Here is a 21,352-nt window from a genome sequence, read left to right as displayed (position 1 = left end):
AATAATCTTCATTTTTCATGTTTTTGGGGGACAATACATCTGTAACGCAATGAGTAGCTTTTCCAGCAAAATAAAAGATATTCGATCTAAAACGAGCAAGTAGTCCGGAAGGCCGGTGCACACTATTTTAGTGGTGAACTCGATGCTCGCGCGAAGACTTGAGATGTTCCTTGGGCAAGTTTTTCAAGCTTTGCTCGACTTTTATATTTGACGCTTACCGCGTGTCGCTTCTTGTGTATGTTCAGTGTGCGCAACATTCCGTTAGACTGCACGTAAGTCTTCTTCCATTCTGCCTCGATTGGTTCGAGTCCTAATCGCTTTTTTTAATGGAACAAAATTTGGTACAATTCCCAAGGCGGCAAAAGAAAATTGTTATACATTGAAACTGTAGAAAACATGACATAATGCAATGAATTGTCTTAATTGTAACACAATTGCAAAAACAACAAATAACACTTTAGTTTGCTGCTATTTGACTTTTATTGGACCATTTTCTTTATAATGTGTTTGTACCTTTTTATGTTTTTTCTATCTGTCCCTTTTAAAATCACTACTGTGATACACATTATTCGTCAAACTTGCTTGATGTGTGCAAGATCAACTACTGTGTGTGCTGGTTTCTAATTTGCTATGAACTGTATACTAAAGGCCTATACGGTTTGTTTTATTTCAATAATATTCCTTTCAAAACAAATAGGCTAAATAAAAACTTTTTTTAAGCAGCACAGACTACACATTTAGTTACTATTTATAGCAATACACAAATTTTGAAAGAAGAAAATAAGACCCATTGATACAGTTTCATTATATGAAATCATCGACACCATCACCAAAAGACATGACATATACTACAGAAATTACTAGTCTAAGTAATAATTAATTGAAGATACGGAAAACTAAACTTGTTATACTGAAATTCTGTCTCAAAATAAAAAAAATGTTCAGACCAACAGTATATACCGTAACTTTCTTTTATAGATTTAGCCGTGATTACCAACCTTTACTCTGTGAAATATGTAAGCCATACCAAGTACATACTAATTTAGTAATTTTGCACTAAATTCAGCTAAATTAATCACACTGAAGGGAGAAGGGAGAGACAATGGGTGAACAGATACCTCTAAAACAGCTTCTTCCTCAAACTAACAGGTAACCCTTCGTATTCCATCCTTCTAACATGTATCGATACATCGTCCACATAGTAAAAATGCACATTTAATACTGTACACGAATATAAAGCTTTTAAATAATTAAATAGAAATGGATTATTGAAAATTTTAAATAATTTAAGATTTCAAGATGTTAAATTATATTATAGGCGGCTATTAATATTATTTCCCACTAATTGCATTATATACATTTTTAAATAAGGTAATTCTAAGTCGTCAAAATCTAGGCCGTATTCCTTCTAATCGATGGCCTCAGTTATCTAGACCTTAATATTAAATTAATATTGCATTTAGACAAGGTTCGATTAAAAAAAAGTATATTAATTACTATAATAACAATTGGAATGTAAATAAGTTTGAAACTAATTTCGTGTAGGTGCTAATAAGTGCTAAGCAGTTGTTGCTGCCAAAACATTCTATAAAAATATGTCTAACAAAACTAACTGAACTAATTTAACAATCAGTAATTATTGGTTTATTGGTTCGATTTTTTTTTCTGTGGAATGTAACTTACGAATTAAGAGACGTTTACTATTATAACTTAAAAATAAAATTTAATGACAATAAAGATTGACGTTTCGAAACCATCATGGAACCATTTTCTCTCATTTATTCTTGAGAATTGTTTCATGTTGGTTCTGAAACATCGATCTTTTTTGTCATTACATTTTATTTTAAATTTTATAACTGTATTATTTTATTTATGGTTCATGTTTTGATCTCCGTTTAAATAAACCTAAAATCAGATTTCTTTTTTAGGCAACGTAGCACTTGTCCATCTTAAACAATTTTCGAGTTGTGTAACTCTTTCCACCTGCTACAACATCTTCTTCTTTAGGTCCCTCTGATTGTTTCAACGATGCACCTTCTTCATCCGTTGATCCATGTGGTTCCATAGGTTCATCATCTTCTTCTTCTTCTTTAGTGGTTTCAGTTGGTTGCGTTGGTGCACCGATATGTTCATAACAGGTATGATAACTTTCAGTAGTATCTTGTTGGTCTGTTTCCTAAATACAGAAAAACATGATATCGTGAATGTACTGACTGATCAACTAATTAAAAAAAAGAAAAACGCAGGTTTATTGATAATGGTATAGTTAATTTCGTAAAAATAAAATATTTCGGCTATTTCTCTTCATAACTTTACAGCTCATTTTTTTAATGATTTATTTCAAACAACTTGCAAATTCAGATACTGGTTTAAAATGTCGACAACGATCGAAGAACACGTTTAATTACAGGATATTAAACATATCGTCATATTTGTGATGTGATCTATTTGTATGATTATGATTCGACAAGGAATAGAGTTTCATGAGCTAAATTTACACCACGTTGCCGTAAGTTAAAATATCAATATTTTTGTTAAGAAGTACTCGAGTGAAAAGCTGTATTTATCAGACCAGTTCTTTTCATGGTATCTTATGGAATAGACTTCGTCATCTAAGAGTTAAGAAAATAATTGCTTAGATTATTTGTAAACAAACTGACTAAAGCAAAAACAATTGACCTAAGTTGAATTAAATTTTTCTTTCTAAAGATGTTTGATAAATCTGACCCTAGTACTTTATTTTAAATACTTTTCATTATCAAAAAATTTCATCTGTTTTCATTAGAAAACAAAACATACCGCAAATCGTTGTTCCCAGAGATTGGTGGCATCCTCGTCTTTTCCGAGTGAACTGAGTACATCAATTATCTCTTCCTTGAGGTCCTCATAGTCAATGCTTCGTCGATGGGGTCCAAGACTATGCTCCATATTGTAGGCTTCCTCAAGGAATTTCATACTAAGACTGAAGTGATTGTAAGCATCCGCTGAAGAAAAATTATTATAACAAATGGAATTGGTTATAATGATATACATTTTGGAAACACGCTGAACGTTTTGCAATTTTTTAAATAGTTTATATCAGCTACTGCTCTCGAACAAAAGCGTAAAAGTATTAGCTGATATAAACTACTTAAACGATTATAATAAATGTAAATACATACATGCCTTTAATTTTCTAAATACTGACCAGAGTGCTATAGGGTAACAGAATAGTTTATAATAGTTTTTATGTCATATCACGTATATCCGATAATTTGAAATTTGACAAGATAATTTTATTTTTCCCGCTTGCTCACAGAACTTACCTTTCTCATCCTCTGATAAGTCTTCGGCTGTTAGTATTTTCTTACCAATATGATGGTGAGTACATCCAACAAAGTACAGACATCTAGCTGTGTCAGGGTTCTCTTTCAAAATCCGTTGGCTAATACGCAAGCTTCGTTCAGCATCTGGTAGAGCTTTGGTGTATTCTTCCATTTCAAAGTAGCAAAGTGCTCTATTCCTAAGAATCTTTGACGTCAGTTCAATCTCTAGACCAGGAAAACTCCTCTGCTGCATTTTTAAAGCATTATTGAAAAAATCTAAAGCTTTGTCATATTGTTCTTTGGCCTTTTCGGTTTCCTTAGAATCAGTGTATCTATTTCCCCAGCTTCTAAAACAGGTTCCCACATTCATGACATACACAGAAAAATCAATATGTACTTCTGGTTTACCACCTGTGATTTTGTCAATCATTTCCCATGCCTCTTCGTGATAGCGCTGAGCATCCCGAAGTTTTTTCTGACGATAGAACACGTGCCCAATTGTGTTGAGTACACGTGCGGTCATCGTATGGTCTCCTTCAAGTTTTCGTCGCAAAGCTAACGATTCGTGGAGAACCATCAAACTTTCCTCGTATTTCTGCTGCCCGGTGTATGCTCGTCCTTTCACGTACAGACAGGCGGCCCTAGCAATCATTGTATTTTCATGACTTCTGTCTCCAGATTTTAGTTTATCAAGTGTCGTCAATCCGTTATCCGCGGCTTTATGTGCTTCTAATATCTGGGCTTGACATATATACTGGTCACCTAACCATGCGCATAAAAAGCTGTAACTGATCAAGTCTCCTTCTGCCTTAGCTATGCGTGATTTGATCTCAAAATATTCAACTCTTCGATCTGCCTCGACCAAGCCATCAAAGACAACATACCGTCTGTCCTCTTGCGAAAAGTTCAATTCTTTTGCAGTGTTTGCCGGTTTTCTGTTTGCTTCATGTTCCAGGTATTGTACTAGATTGATTTTATCACTCTGGTACTTTTCAAGGCCTTCTTTGAAATGTTTGTTTGCAAGTTCACAGATGTCATTGATCACTCGATGGTAATGATTGAGAAATGCTATCATGGCAGTATCAATGAATGGTTTTAAAGACTCATCATCTCTTGTCTCAAGTTCACAGGTGAGCCGCACCAGTGTATGAACATTGTATTGATTACAATCCCCTTCACAAGATTCGATGTTTTTAAATTGATCAAGCTTATCGAATTCCAAAAGACCATAGATACAGAGCTCTTGTAGATACAAACTGGTGAAACTCTTCTCCTCACCAAGAATGATAGAAGCCACATCTCTGTAAAAAAAGCTTGGAAAGACGGACAGCTTTATCAAATATGACTTGTACTTGTTGTCGAGTTGATCAAACACAACACGTAAGCATCTGAGGACGCTCTCCTGTTGTTCGATCTCCTGGCCTTCAGTAGACATATTTGCGCCATATTTGTGATCAAAAACTATCTGTGCTGGAGTCGGTTTTTTCAGAAGTTCCAGTAACTCTTTTGGTTTCATATGTCCCAGTTTCATACGGCTGGCCACAGCTCGAATTGCGTGAGGGTTATGGCCACAAACAAACACTAAATCTTTACAAATCGTGTCATCAAGATTTGGAAGGTTAGATGAGCGACGAAGGAGAGACATAGCATCCAACACCTGAAGAGGTTTTATGTCAAGTTGATGAAAGCTGTTTACCGACAATAAGAACTCATTATCAACTCTGTATCTTGTTGTGATTAGGAATTTTACTCTCTGATTTTCTTCTCGAATAAATTCAAGGAGAAAATTAATGAAGTGGTCACGCACAGGACGTCTTGGTCTCAAAACATCATCAGCATTATCCAAGTAGAATATTGTTTCTGGAAAACATAATATTTGTATACTATATTGTAACTTAGTTACTGAATCCCCTATTTAACCATCTCTTCGATATATAAGCCTAATTAAGTGCGTTTACTGTGTATTGACTGTAAAGTAGTAGTTTTTAATTTTACCGTTCTGTAGTTTTTTTAAGTCCAATTTCAATATTGAGTATAATAATCAGTCTTAAAAATATTTTTCTATTAGTAGAATAAGTAAAATGAATGTAATCATTTTGCTTTGTGGAATTATTTTTAGCACATATTCCATTTCTTATTTGCCTATAATTTTTTATTTTTTGTATTGATAACATTCTGGGAAAAGGACATTTAAAATATACCTGATTTCATATCTCGTATCTTTTCTAATAACCCGTCTACATCAAACGTAGATGGTACTATATCTTTGATACCAATTGCATTCATGATAGCAGCTCCTACTTCGCTCAATGACATTAAGTTCCTTAGGTTTACAAGATAAGTACTGTAGTAAATATAAAATATAAGATATTTAAGTCGTCTTTAAAATATGATTATTAAATAATGTGTTTGGTTACAAACTTTCGGTTATAACTTAAGTATCTAAAAACACAAAAACGGAAACTAAGATTAGAATACGTCATGTAGTAGTTTAATAGCAATACGTTATACTTACGTAACAACTACTTTTTCTTCTATCAAAAATGCTGGGTAGATTGCGCATGTCTGAATAGATAACTTTGTTTTTCCAATTCCAGGCGAACCGGCGAGAATCACACAACAACATTTTCCAGTTTTCGCAGCAAAAGCCTGTAAGATTTTGTGCAATTCTTTGTCTCTTCCAACAAACAAAGAATCGGTTTTTACTGACAATAACCTGATACGTTCTTGATATTCCTTTCTTTTACGTTTGTACTCTTCAATCTCATCTAGGCCAGTCTTGTTCTGGATATGGTGGTATACTTCCTCCAGAAATCTAGTATCGTCCTCCGAGATAACCCCATTATCGCAGAGTTTCTCAAACAAATCTAGTGGTGTTTTTATTTTATCGTAGACAATCCTGACCAATTTGTTTTTTGAATGGAGTTTAACTTTCTTGAATTCTTCATCGACCATGCCATTATGTTGATCAGTTATGAATGCATAAAACGGATTAACAGTGATGGCAATATTATCGATTTCATTATTTGACGCCATGACCCATTTCTCCTGTAAATATAACAAATGTAATACGTAATTACGGAATATCTTATCTTAATAGCGAATTATTCAATACTAACTTGGTGTATACGGTACACTTCGTCTCAAAGGCAATACTACATTGATGGTGAAGAAATTAAGACTTAATTTCATTCACCATTATTTCAACGATCAACAAAACGATAAGGAAAACGGTCGTGTAAAAAATACCGTATTTATTCGAATAAACGCCTACAGGTAATTGCTCAGGACGGTTTTTAAAAAAGGGGGAGTTTATTCGAGAGAGGAGTTTACTCGGAAGGGAGGCGTTTTGAATACGGGGTGGAATAATGGTAATATGTAGGCCTATAGTTAAAAAAAAGTGATAAAATAAAGTATAAATTGTATGAACATTCTTGGTCTAATGTAGATCATGGCAAATGTACAAATAGAAATGTGTTGTAAATACAATACTGTGATATATACCTTTTAAATTAAAAAAATATTTAATACAGTACAGTACCTATGTGATTTGTTTTTAAGCTTTGGCGAACATATGCCTACTACATATATTCATAGACGCTTTTCTAATTATAACTATGAACAACAGTAGTTTTTTTTTCATTGTACAGTATCTAGCCCATGAATTTAAACATTTGATTTATTTAAATCAGTAACATCATACAGTAAAGTATGATCAGGGAGAAATGAAAATACTATTTCATGAAATGCTCAATCCTATTTTTTATGAGAAATGTATACCGTGGAGGATAGGCACAAATAAAAAGAATTGGTAAAACATGGTACATGGAATCGTGGAAGAACTATTATAATAAATGATTTCCTTTTTCATGATGGAATCTTTGAAATATTAGTTAAGCTATTACAACTTACAAAATCACATCTGCATACGTTATGCCGTTATATTATGCTAATGTTTCCGTTTTACATAATATGATAGGTCTAGCTCTTTTTAATAATAGGCTTTTGTTATTTTAAATAAAAGAGTTATTCTAGTATTTGCAAGGTCGAATGTTGTATTAGTGGTGGTATAGTGCTGGGGTAGACAGCCATTCTTGTTGGGAGATAAAATAATTCAAGTGAGTATAAACAGCGAAGAGTGAAAACATGAAAAATGAAGATTAATTGAAAATCAGATTGTGAATTGATGATTTTATAGTTTTGAGAGAGTAAATCAGAAAAAACGGGAAAATAACGTTTTCACTTATTATAAAAAGACAAACAAACGGTTATATTCAAGCAAACATTAATTGGCTGGCAGCCAATCTGACTATTTTTTGCTTTAAATTACAGTTTTTCAGGTCACAAATATTTTTTTTTTATCCAATTTTTGGTCACAAAGTGAATAACTATTATCCTAGCATATTTAACAACACAAATTTATATTATTTTTTCAGGAGTACAATATATCTTTAAGTATATCTATCATCTTGATATGGTTATCAAAATCCCAATTCTACAAATTCTATTTTTTAGATTAATAAAGTTAGAAGTTAGAAAATGCAAAGCATTTATTGTTGAACCATTTGCATTTTAGACCTTTGAGTGTTTGTGATCAGATTTTATGACGAAAAAGAACATGCAATCTGTAGGCCTATGTAGGCCTACATAGTAGCCTGATCCGAAATATGTCTTTAAATGTTTTCCTCGTATGTACTTGTATAAGGAGATCAAACGTCCTATAACGATTAAACCTTAGCAACCCGGAGCAGTAGGCCTACAGTAGACCTATATCTAATGAACCAATTCCTTTTAACGACATTTTAATGGCGTCGTTATGCTGAAGAGGTGGTTATATATTTTATTTATATTATGTATCAACAGACTGAATGTTATTGTTACGGTATTTGAAAATGTAATTCGATGTAACAGAATAGGCATATAGATAGAGTTAACGAATAATTATTCCAACATAGTAGGCCTAGGCTTAAGTAGATTCTTACCTTAAAGTCTTCAGCTATTTTACGTTACCTTGTAGAGAAGGCCTATCATGGAATAATTACGAAAACTGAATATAGGCCTCTATGTCGGTTACAATAATTACACACGGTAGTGCAAAAAATAATTTTCAATAACTATGCATGCATGTAGTATAAAAAACGCAATTACCGTCAATGCATGATTATGTGCGTCAACTAAACATTATGATGACACATACCTTCGAAATGTAATCTATGACTGCAGTAGATGTCACATCTACTGTTATTACAATTCAAAGGTATTAACTTTTATGGAATAGTAAATATTGGAGCTGACAGGCTTGAAACTATCATTTTGGGGACATGGTACGTGTCGGAATTTTACGACGTGTTAATTATGTTAACACATCAAATATTATTAGGCCTACCAATGTGCTGAACTGAAATCTTACCCCGATTAAACGACGCGTTTTGTAATGAGGTTAACGCGAATAGCCAAACAAACGAATAGGATTTGTTTTAAAAACATTACAATCAATAAACAAACCATTCGGTTCATCGATTTTGCTTGCATAATTCAATCCGGGTCACAATGATAGAAAATGGAAGCTTTCCATATAAATAATCAAGCAGACAGGTAGGCCTACAGAAATTAATCGTGGTTTTACGAATGCATGAGAATTATGTGGATAGGTATCCTCTTTTTGAATGTTTCCCAATGAATAGTCTATAAAATAGTCGATCGAAATCGAGCAAAATAGGCCTAAGCAACTCCGTTCGTTATATTGCCATCATTAAGCCTGAGCTAACGGTACGTAAGTATATGTAGAAGTATATGTACAAGTTTACCTAATGTGGGATAAAAGGAACCAAGTTCCACTTTTAGTAACCTGTGAGCCGATCCATATCCGTCCAGGATCCATATTTTAGTATATCCCTTCCAACTTCGTCACGACTCGACATCTCTCCAAGTGGTCACATTTAAAAAAAGGTTACTCTTAAAACAAAATGTTGAGTAGCCTACTCTGGGAACAAGTGTATATGCCGATTCAGTATCCTATTCATTTTATTATTTTATTTCATGTTAAATTTAACCTAAGAGGAGATCTCATGATGGATTTAACATACAACAAAAACAAATGAAAAATCAAATAAAAAAAACAAATTACTGAAATAAATTGAACAGCAATGATATACACCAATGATAAAGATAATGAAAATAAAGAAAATAAAAGGTGAGCAAAACGACAACAAAGAAATTACGGGTGTTTATTTATTTATTTATTTGGAATTACACCTTTAGATCGGTGGCACACTTAGCACAAAGGTGCATCCTTCACAATATAAAATATAACAATTAACAGAAAAGTAAAAAAAGGCAAAATCAACTATCAACCCCTATCCTAACCCCCCCCCCCCCCCCAATTTACATCGATACATACAGTAGATCATTACTTTACACAATGAATACAAAACAAGATATAGTAAAAGTGTATAAAATAAAATAAAATCAGCTGATAAACACAGCTTATTACGAAAAACCCCCAACCCACTTTTATTTCAATTTACTTAATGTAGCAATGTAGATAACATAGTTATTGAGTCATGGAATTCAGTGAATCATTTCGAAATTGCCATGCTTGTTTTAGGTATCTTTTACAAAAACTATCCAAAATATTTTCACACTCTTCATCAATTAAATTATCTGAGTATCCCAAAATATATTTAAGTTTGTCATTTTCAGGAGAAGTATAAAAAGTATCAAACATATCTTTGCTGCCATTTCTATACATATCCACATATAAATGAAATAATTCCTGATTACGTATATTATTTAAAGCTGGACAATTAAGGATGAAATGATGGATGTCTTCGTCCGAATTTGTACCGCACAATTTACATTTTTTATTATTATCAATATTCCAATTTGCAGTTCTATCATTCAAAGGTAGAGTATTTGAACGAGCTTTAAATTTTAATGCAGCACCTTCAAAATTAGTTTTATCAATTAAGTAATTTTCAAGTCCAGGTTTTGATTTTAATGTTTCATAGATGTGGAGACTTGATTTATTTTGTAATTCAATTCTCCATTCATCTATCATTATATAGTTAAGTTTTCTTAAGATTTCAGAAATTGGAAAGTAGACTTCTTTATAATTTGAGAGAGTGGTGAAAATATTTTTGGATTCACAATTACACTTCAAGAGAATATCGTTTATACAAGATAGAAACTTATACCTTAAGTCTTTAAATTCACAATTAAGTTGTAGCATTCCAATAAACATAATTTTTGTCGTCTTTCAACACTGTACATGGCGTAGATTTTAATCAGTGGGAAAGCCACTTCGCGTTTTGACCGTTAAATCGTGTAAAATCGACTTACTTCCGCATTGACGATTTTGAAGCGCCACCTATCGTTGAAAACTGAAACCACGATTTTTCGTCGCCTAGCAAATAAGTGCTGTTTTATTTTAAGCTCTCATAAATATTTAAGACCCGCCCAACATTACCTATTATGGTAAAAGCATTTCCTAATAAGTATTATTGAATAACCAATCGGTTTCCTTCAAAGAAACCGGACATAGTTGCCATTTCTGGCATTATTATGCTTTTTGGCATTATTTAGAGGCCCACGGCATCTGGCATAATGCCGCGGCATTATTTAGCCGTTTTTAGCATAATCTGGCATAATTTTGTGTTTTTTGAACTACCAAAAAAATAATATACCACAGAACAAAAATAAAATATTTTGTTAAATCTTGAAATTTAATACATATCACCTTACACAATATCATATCGTACAAAACAGATCTGTTCGGGTTTTCCGTACAATAGTTCTTCCATCCTTTTGTTTCGGACTTAAATAGACTCTTCGGATAGGAAGGCTGCTCGAAAACTACCGTGTGTGCGATATAGGCAGCACAACAAATCCGAAGAGGCTAGCTATTGGCCAATTATGTTGCTCTATTTCAGAGACCATGCAGGTTATTGGATCCACAGATACAATTGAACGAAAACATTATGAAAGGGGTTTTGTTGTTTCAGTTCATAATTATAAGTGGCCGCACCCCTACCCCAACCCTTGAAATGGCAATTTCCAGTAACTAATTAGAAGCTCTAATTTTAAAAAGAATTTCTTCTAGCAGAATTTGTTTTCCATATTTCAAATTATGTTCCATTTGCATCGTCGTAGCAACTCTATTTTTCCAAATGTTCTTCACCTCTCAGCCCCAGTAGTGACCATGTGGGCGAGGTAATTTTTATTTAAAATTAAGTGCCATTTCCGCCCATCGAGCAGCTCTATTTTTCAATTTTTTTTACCTCAGCCCCAACCATGGTGGGGCTGAAGTCATGGAGACACTTAATATATATTTTTATTTCCTATTTTAAATTATAATTGCCATTTTCAAAACTATGATGGGCTAAGATCCTGGAGGTACTAATAAATATATTTTTATTTCATATTTGAAATTAAGTGCCATTTCCGCCCATTGAGCAGCTCTATTTTCCCAAATTTTCTTACCTCAGCACCAGCCATGGTGGAGCTGAGGTCCTGGCGGACACAATTAATATATATTTTGATTTCCTATTTTCATTTTCAAACTATGGTGGGCTAAGATCCTGGAGACACTAATAAATATATTTTTATTTCATATTCTAAATTAAGTGGCATTTCCGGCCATCAGCATTTTTCAAAATTTTCTTATCAACCATGGTGGGGCTGAGGTCCTGGAGACACTTAATATATATTTTTATTTCCTATTTTAAATTATAATTGCCATTTTCTAATTATGGTGGGCTAAGATCCTTTCATATTTGAAATTAAGTGCAAAGATCGAGCAGCTCTCATATTTCAGCTTAAAAATTCTAAATTTTTTTGGGGGGGGGGGGGTGGGGGGAGAAGGGTTCGTGGTTTGGTGTTTGTGTCATTTGCAACGACATAGGGATACAATTTAGGCCCTATATTGTGTCAGTTGGGGTTTTACAAACGTTTATTAGACATACAACCGTTGGTGGCGCTGTTTAGGGCCACATTTTGGGGATCTGGCATTATTTTTCCCAATCTGGCATTATTTGAGACAGGATACGGCATAATTTAAATTTTATCGCTGGCAACGCTGAAACCGAAGCTAATACAATACATTCGGCGACTGAAGTCGGGACTCGTGAAATTTATAAATGTGGTACGATTTGACTACTGTTTTGTTGTCCATTTTCTGAATAGTCGGAGGTGCATCCCAACAAATTAAAACAATTATAATCAATTGTTTTATCAAAAATAATATTAGTTTAATCGAGTATGATATATTTCTATCCTGTTCAAAATTTGTTGGTGTATTCTCAGGCCTCGAAAGGTAGGTACATTTTCTAGCTGTGAGCGTGGTTTCGGCAACGCGAGACACGTGTGTCAGTATAGGCGATAGCGAGACCTAGCTGTGAGCGTGGTTTCGGCAACGCGAGACACGTGTGTCAGTATAGGCGATAGCGAGACGTGTGTTGTACTGTGTTGATGCTGATCCGATAGTCGTTAAGTTGTACTGATTACGAGTATCATTGGTCCTGGCCGGCCTAGCCTGGTGATCTGATCCCCGCAAAAAAAACCTTTTTTTCAATCAGTATTAATATTATTATTTTATTTTTCATTTATTATTTGATTTATTAGGCTCAATAGATGCCTAGCAGGCTACTAGTACTAGTAGTAGGCCTAGATTATATAAATAATAATAGTAAATACTGTAATTTAATTAATAAAATACAGCTTCCATTTGCCTTACTTTTATGTCATCATATAATATTATATTATAATTATATATACAACCAGACATTAACGTTTTTTTAAAATAATGTTTATTATTTTTTCTGACACTTTCAGGAATCGTTGATGATGCAGAGTTCTTTGTCTTTGTGACTTCAAACTGAGAGTGAAGTGGATAAAAAGATGACACCGGTACCTATCGACATTGTCATACCCAAACTATAATTTAATTATTTAAAACAGCATGTTGAATTACAAATATATATGTATGTTGCAGAGGATTTAGATGAATTACAATACAAATATTTATGTTGAATGCAAACCTACTACACTATACTCTGTAAATTATGTTATTGTCATGTGGTAGACCTTAAAAATTGAATATTTATTGTATTTTAGGCCTATTTTATATTTTATTAATACTGTATTAGTTTAATATTACTATTTTTATAATTTCTATTATACAGTACTAGTTTGTACATGTTTTTACCCCAAAAAAATGAATAAATAATTTGTTATTCAATCTAATTGCTTGTTTGTTCATCAATAACAAAACAATTGTAAGCAAGTATATAACAGTTCTTGTTAGCCGCTTATTTCAGGTCATATTATTAATATTAGCTAGGCCCGACGCGCCCGATCACAACGTCACTAAGTGACTTTCCGCCCCTGGAACAATCGCTCGCTAATAGGGCTAGGCCTCGGACTCGTATAAAAGCTATTATAATAGTTATGATAAATATTCCTCAACTAAAATGTATACTGTGATAAATAAACAAGTAATAATATACGTTGTATTGGAATGTATTTATTTATATGAATTCTTATACGCGGACAATTATAAACATCGCGTATATCGTTCAATATAAATAAATTCATAAACACGATGACGATGTGTTTACAAAATGGCGGTTTCGCTAGTTTTCGATGGAACAAATAGTGGTACCTTTAGTTTGAATAGTCGGAGCTGCATCCCAACCACCGAATTTTGTATCTTAATATCGTATTCTGTAGATTATTAATTTTTCTAACAGGGATTTTAAATTCAGGACTGTTCAATTTTTCTAAATATTTTATTTTAATGATTTTCTAGGGTACAATTTCGAAAAAAAGACATTGGTTGATTTTGCCGTTAAATTACAGATTATCGTTTTGTTCAAATACATTTAATTTTACATGACAATATATTAAAACCATTTATGAATTTATTTCACTAACAATATTTTTCCGATAATCAGCTAAATTTACAAATATTGTGTTTTTCCAACACCCTAAAATTTAGCAATTTTGAACTAAATTAGAAAAGTAGGGCGCCCTCTCAGAGTCGAAATTTGACACGATTTGTCGACTGGCTGTCCCACCAAAGATTGTATAGCGCCGCGTAGCGGCGCTATACAATCTTTGGTCCCACTGTAATGACCATATTTTTTTCACATATTTTATTATATAGGACTAAGGAAATCATGACGTCAAGTAAAGAAAACGATCAAATTCCCGTTACTGTTAATCCGTTTTATGCATTCTTAACTGAACAGCATGATGGCATGAAAGATGAAGAATTCAAGAAAGTTAAACTATACTCAAGAGATAAGTTGGCCAAGGATGTCTACGATGAATTATCAACACCGCTAGAATTGTTCGAGAAACTCTGGGACAATGGGATTATTTCGGAGGACGATACTAGATTTCTAGAGGAAGTATACGAGCGTATGAAGAACAAAACTGGCTTAGGCGAGATTGAAGAGTATAAACCGAAAATAAAAGAATATAAAGAACGCATCAGGTTGCTGTCAGTAAAACACGATTCTTTGTTTGTTGGAAGAGACAAAGAATTGCACAAAATCTTACAGGCTTTTGCTGCGAAAACTGGAAAATGTTGTTGTGTGATTCTCGCCGGTTCGCCTGGAATTGGAAAAACAAAGTTATCTATTCAGACTTGCGCAATCTACTCCGCATATTTAAAAGAAGAATTTGTTGTTACGTAAGCACATTAAACACATCTTTAAGTTAGTTTAATTTGAGTTAACTAGATGGTCGTGCCCACAGATGGTTCTCGAATACACAGTAATTTCAGGGTAAAAAATCTGGCGATTTTAAATGCACGTACCGCAGGACTATAATACATTGTCGTTTACAGAAACGAATAAGTAGACACAATGATTTATGTAGTCAACCAAAATTAGCACCCTGGGAATTACTTCCGAAAGAGAAACTTACCACAAAATGAGTCCAAATTGTTTAATTAGGGTTGAGGGATGGGAAAGAGGATAGGTACAAAGAGGAACAATTTTTAAATATATTCTTTATCCACGTCAGTAACGAAATATTGTTTTCATTTTTATAGGCCTATAAATAATATACCACTAACGGTGACTAAATATAGTAAAACATTTGCGATTTAATACTTTGTTAAAACTGTCACTGTCATAGTCGATTGAAATAGTAAAGTACATGTAACGATACACCACTACGACGTTTATATTTTTTGTAATTATTAATTAATGCAAACGTTGAGAAGCAAATGTCAGGAATAAAGTTTATTTGTATATTACGTGTTTATATATCTAACAGTAGAGCCTACCCACAATCACAGTAATAAAGTTTATTTGTATTTTTTTTTTTTACATCTAACAGTATTCACAGTAAGAAATGTTTGTATATATTTTTTTTACATCTAACAGTATTCACAGTAAGAAATGTTCGATTCAAATGACGACCAAAAATGGTTAATAGGTATTTGCAGTACTGTATTGTCAAAGTATTGCAAGTTTATTCTCCAAGGGCTCATAAATTTACCTACTTGTGTTAAACCAAACTGGCAGACTGGGAGATTGGAATGTTCCATTCATCGCAAATCAATACATTTGTAAAAACGTAAATTAAATCTATCAAAATAGTATTTTTTAAAGAAAATCGGCCTGTCTTCAACATTATGATGCTGTACTCGAGCAGTTCAACCGGTTTTCAGCTATTAAAAACAATTATCTTAGGAGGAGATAGGAAAATGCGAAGCGTCCTCGTATTATTGTGTGCGGGTATTTTTCAAGTTGGACATCCATTAGACAGTGTATACCACGATCGGAAAACACCCCTATTTGGGGCAAATCGTTGAACCTAAATTCGTTTTAATCGTCAATAACTAATTATCTAACTCAATTTAATTAGTAAACAGGGTTACATCAGGTGGTTAAAATCAGTACCGAAAGTATGAACCAACTTTATATACCATCGAGTAAAAATTCTAGAAATAAACCGCGATTTATCGAATTTTGCCCTTACGTAAATTTATATATAGATAAGTAATACATTAATAAAAATGAGCCTACAAGCTATTGTATTGCAAATTTTATTTCGATTTCTTTTTTAACAGAACTTATCTTGTCAACTTGAGGAACCTAATGTCATTGAGTGAAGTAGGAGCTGCCATCATGAACGCAATTGGTATCAAAGACATGGTACCATCTAACTTTAACGCTGCCGAATTATTTTGCTGGATACGAGAAAATAAATTAGGTACCAGTTATACACATCATTTGGCATTTTCGTTTTTGACCATTGCCGCCAACATCATTGTCACTTTTTTTACAATAACTCATATTAATGAGATTTTACTGTAACCATAAAATTAAATTTAAGAGAAAATTCATCAAAATATGTATCGTTGTTGCACTCTCAGTATACAAAACCTTTTAACAGGCGTGTATTGTAACATTATCCAGAATAATTATTTTAATCTACCATGATATATTACCGTATATGTTACTCTGTTTTTTCAGAAACAATAATCTATTTAGATAATGCGGACGACGTTTTGAAGCCAAGAATACCACCACGTGATGACTTCATCAATTTTCTTCGTGAGTTTGTTGCCGAGAAAAATCAGAGAGTAAAATTCCTAATCACATCAAGATACAGAGTTGATAATGAGTCCTTATTGTCGGTAAACAGCTTTCATCAACTTGAAATAAAACCTCTTGAAGTGTTAGATGCCATGTCCCTTCTTCGTCGCTCGTCTGAGCTACGAAAGCTCGACGATGCTATCTGTAAAGATTTGGTACTTGCTTGTGGCCAAAACCCTCATGCGATTCGAACGGTGGCCAGTCGTATGAAACTGGGACATATGCAACCAAAAGAGCTACTGGAACTTCTGAAAAACCCGACTCCAGCACAGAAAGTTTTTGAGCACAGGTATGGCAAAACTGACAATCATGGTATCGAACAAACAGAGAGTGTTCTCAGTTGCCTGCATGTCATGTTTAATCAACTCGATAACAATTGCAAGTCATATTTGGTTAAGCTGGCCGTCTTTCCAAGTTTCTTTTACAGAGAGGTAGCTGCCATTATTCTTGACGAAGAGAAGAGTACTACTAGTTTGCATCTAGAGGAACTTTGCGCCTACGGAGTTTTGCAGTTTGATAAGCTAGATCAATTTAAAAACATTGCATCGTGTGAAGGCGAGTGTAATCAGTACATTGTCCACACATTGGTGAGGCAGACCTGCAACTTTGCAATAGGCGAAGATCCGTGTTTGAAAACCTGTATTGATACTGCCAAGGCAGCATTTTTTCAACATTACCATCAAAAGTTGAATAGAATTTGTGAACTTGCAAATAGAAATTTCAAAGAGGGTTTTGAAAGGTTCCAGAGTGACAAATCAAATCTGATCGAATATCTTAAACAGGAAGCTAACATTTCACCAAGAAACACTGTTGCCGAATTTGACTTTTCCGAAGAAGAAAGGCAGTATGCTATCTGGGATGGGTTGGTTGAAGCAGATCGAAGAGTTGAGTATTTTGAAAAGAAATCAAAATTAGCCAAGAAAGAAAGAGACTATACAAGTTATAGTTTTTTCTGTGCATGGTTAGGCGACCAGCACATTTGTCAAGCCGAACTGCCAATGGCAGTCGATGCTGCCAACGACGGATTGAAGACGATTGATAAACTAAAATCTGAAGATACAGGTCATAAAAATACAATGATTGCTAAGGCCGCATGTCTGTACGTGAAAGGACGAGCATACAGTGGACAGAGAAAATACTTGAAAAGTTTGAATGCACTTAAACGATCTTTGGCTCTACGACGAAAACACGAAAGAGATCATACAATGACGGCGCGTGGATTGAACTCAATTGGCCATTTGCAACACCGTCGGGGAAAATATCATGAGGCTAGATCGTATCACCAACAGGCGTTGGACATAATTGAAAGAATTACAGATAATTATCCAGAAGGACATATTGATTATTCTGTGTATGTCATGAATATGGGAGCCTGTTTAAGAAGTTGGGGGAATAGACTCAAGGGTGCTGAGAAAACAGCAAAGTACGACGAAGCTTTAGAATGGTTCAAAAAGGCATGGAAAATACAGAAGAATAGTTTCCCGGGTATAGAAATTTCACATAGATCCAAAATATTGAAAAACATGGCGCTTTGCAACTTTGAAAAGGGAGATTATATAAAAGCTCTCCCAGATGCTGAGAAAAGTTTGGGTATTTGCCGACGGATTTTGAAAGAAAACCCAGACACGGCCAGGTGCTTGTACTTTGTTGGTCGTGTTCACCATCATATTGGTAAGAAAATATTAAGAGCCGCAGAAATATCAGAGGCCCAGCGAGGTTAGTTACTGTTATTTGTTTACTTTATGATAACGCCAGAATAAAAAAGATCGGAATAACGATATTATGACAATTGCAAATCTAAAATTGCCAACCCTTCACCAATTTATACTGTATCACAATTATAGAAACGGCCACCTCAAGAATCTTTAGAGACGATATATAAAGTGTGGTTATTCAGTAATTGTTTCTTATTTTACAATGTTTTGGTATTTTATATTTCTATAAGCAGTATATAAAACAAGGCCATATACATGGCTGCAGTCGCGTGCTCAAGTTAGTGTTTACCGACCAACCGACCGACCAACATTGTGATCTGTAGAGTCTAAAAACTCTCATTGCAATAATAAAGGTTTTTTATTATATTCTTCAGCGGATGCGGAAAACCGCTTCAGTCTTAGTATGGAATTCCTCGAGGAGGCCTACAATATGGAGCATAGTCTGGGAGCTGATCGACGAAGCCTCGACTATGAAAGCCTCAAAGAAGAGATAATTGATGTACTTAATTCACTAGGAAAATATAACATCAGACGCTGGAAACAACGATTCAAAGTAAGAAGTTTTCCTTCTCAGTCTTCCCTTCAAAGTTTCGCTTTTTTTGCCCAGAAAATAAGTTGACCTGATGGATTAAATACACAAACTCAAAATAACATATTTAGCTACGTTTACCCTCACCCATTTAGACAGAAAGAAGAAGAAATATTGTAGGCTAACCATATACTATTGCCGATATTTGATAGGATTACTGGCACACTCGCCCATATGGGCCCAAGTCCCAAATTACATCTCGTAGTTTAGGCCTGCGAGGCAATCTCATTTTATTTATTTTCCTTTCCTTGTAAAAATAGTTTATTCACCATGATGGTATATTTGTTTTTAGGACACCGACAATCAAGAAAAGACTAATGTTCAATCTGAAAGTAGTGGTTTTTCGAGGTACCTGCCACAATCCTGCTGCATTGCATGAAACATTCTTACGTCACCAGCGGATCAAACAATCTTCATGTTTAGGCCTACTGTCATTGCTTTCTATTCATAAGTAACTGTGAAGAAATTTTTGGCTGACAAATACAATTATTATAATAATAATAAATAATATATTTATACAGGATAAAACAATCAGATAACAGTGTATCTGTTTTACATCTGTCTTAATCAAAATATACAAAAGAGAAACTTAATTAAATATAATACAGTGTTTATGAAAAGAAATGAGATTTGTATCTAGCCTTAAAGGACGTAATTGTTGGTGCCGATTTAATATTAATTGGTAAACTGTTCCATATTTTTGCGCCTGCAACTTTAAAGGACGAATTCATTTTACTAAGGGTGTATTTAGGTATTGTTACATTCAAATTTTCTACTCCACGTGTTAAGTGGGTGTGAATATCGCGAATCAATTCAATTCGTGTTAATTGGAATTATCACATGAATGGTCAGTCTTTGTTTGGGGTGGTCTGAGGAACCCTGGCTCCATGGCTCCCGGTTGGAGACTCCTGGTAGTATACTGTATGGGAGCCGAGAATTTAATAAGAAAACGCTAAATCAACAGATAATTTTTATTATAAATAGGCCTATATATAAATACATGATTCACAGCGCTAGTGTTTTATATTTTTTAAATAACATTTTATCATTATGCTTTAAATATTTTAATGTCATTTTTATATGTTGTAATGCACTTTTAATTTTAATTATTAATTGCTATTTTAATATTGTAAATTCAACAATTTCTTGTTAATTCTGGAAGATTTGATTGATGTTTCTGTTAGTTGATTTAAAATGTTGTATTTGTTAATCTGAGGCGCCTTGAAGCTAAGGTGGTTCCATCTTGTAAGGCGCCTCTGTGTAATATACTGAATAAAAAAAAATAAAAAAAACAATATTTACTTTGTTGCTATTAAGAATTTAAATATGTGAATTTGAAGTGTTTATTTATATTTTGTAGGCCTATTTTTTACGTTTTTTAAGTTATATGTTATTTTTTATGGTTATTGTTATCTTATTGGTTTAGACCTACATTTCGTGCAATATGTAAAGACCTCGGACAATGAATTGTCTAAATATCTTTATTTTAACGTTTCTTGTTCATAGCACTCAACTTGTACTGTTTTGTGATCGTTCCTCTTACAACTTTGCTTGTCTGTTTCATGTTTTCGTGAAGACTTTTTCTTTCATTACATCTCTTTGAAATTGAATCCTTAAATATCATCCGATCTCGATTATTTTAAGATGATTATCTTTTAAGATCATATTTTTGTGGAATTGCCACAATACAAAATAGTGTTTATTTATCATTACACTATTAATTTAGTATAGTAATCGTAATTTGTGTAATCAGATTATTGATACAGGCAGTAGGTACACAGTGTTATGTAATGTTGGCCTACAACAAATAAAGTTTGTTTTTTTATTGTAAATGGCAATGATTGTTTTTAGGCACAGATAAGGCATTTGTTTTGTTTAAATAATGATTGAAACATGGACTAGAATATCATAAATAAATTTAATTTGTCAATAAATGTCACTGCACAAAATATCTACTTATTTTTGTATTCCTGCTCTTAACAACCTAACAAATTAACAAACTACTAGCCTATATAACAACTGCTTACGAATTTCTTGGATGTTTTTTTTTTTAAATCAAGACAATGTAAGTAAAAACACATTTAATACTCATCGAACGCGTTCAACGTAATGTGGAACGCGATCAACCAA

The 21,352-nt window shown here is 33.5% G+C and overlaps 2 protein-coding genes across 4 annotated transcripts; one reads left to right on the top strand and one right to left on the bottom strand.

Moving 5' to 3' along the window:
• Window positions 1–470: 470 nt before the first annotated feature.
• Window positions 471–8,362, bottom strand: LOC140048519 (uncharacterized). The gene is made up of 6 exons (XM_072093256.1): window positions 8,288–8,362; window positions 5,821–6,353; window positions 5,507–5,649; window positions 3,306–5,165; window positions 2,800–2,984; window positions 471–2,176 (listed from the first exon to the last, which is right to left on the bottom strand). The coding sequence occupies exons 2-6, from the start codon at window positions 6,339–6,341 to the stop codon at window positions 1,925–1,927; spliced, it is 2,961 nt and encodes a 986-aa protein (XP_071949357.1). The 5' UTR covers window positions 6,342–6,353; window positions 8,288–8,362; the 3' UTR covers window positions 471–1,924.
• Window positions 8,363–8,760: 398 nt separating this feature from the next.
• Window positions 8,761–21,207, top strand: LOC140048520 (uncharacterized). 3 transcript variants are annotated; one of them, XM_072093258.1, is made up of 6 exons: window positions 8,761–9,074; window positions 14,470–15,000; window positions 16,390–16,532; window positions 16,796–18,634; window positions 19,008–19,186; window positions 19,515–21,207. In XM_072093258.1, exons 2-6 carry the CDS (start codon window positions 14,483–14,485, stop codon window positions 19,599–19,601), a joined length of 2,766 nt encoding a protein of 921 aa, XP_071949359.1. In that variant the 5' UTR covers window positions 8,761–9,074; window positions 14,470–14,482; the 3' UTR covers window positions 19,602–21,207. The 3 variants fall into 3 exon arrangements, with proteins under 3 accessions (XP_071949359.1, XP_071949360.1, XP_071949358.1); XM_072093259.1 differs by having other exon boundaries at window positions 8,762–8,900; window positions 14,555–15,000; window positions 19,515–21,206; XM_072093257.1 differs by lacking the exon at window positions 8,761–9,074 and adding an exon at window positions 12,413–12,447.
• Window positions 21,208–21,352: the final 145 nt, after the last annotated feature.

The sequence above is a fragment of the Antedon mediterranea genome, chromosome 5 (genome assembly GCF_964355755.1).
Source record: "Antedon mediterranea chromosome 5, ecAntMedi1.1, whole genome shotgun sequence".
NCBI lineage: Eukaryota > Metazoa > Echinodermata > Crinoidea > Comatulida > Antedonidae > Antedon > Antedon mediterranea.
The sequence above is the reverse complement of the archived record's forward strand: the minus strand, read 5'-3'. Positions and strand labels throughout refer to the sequence as shown.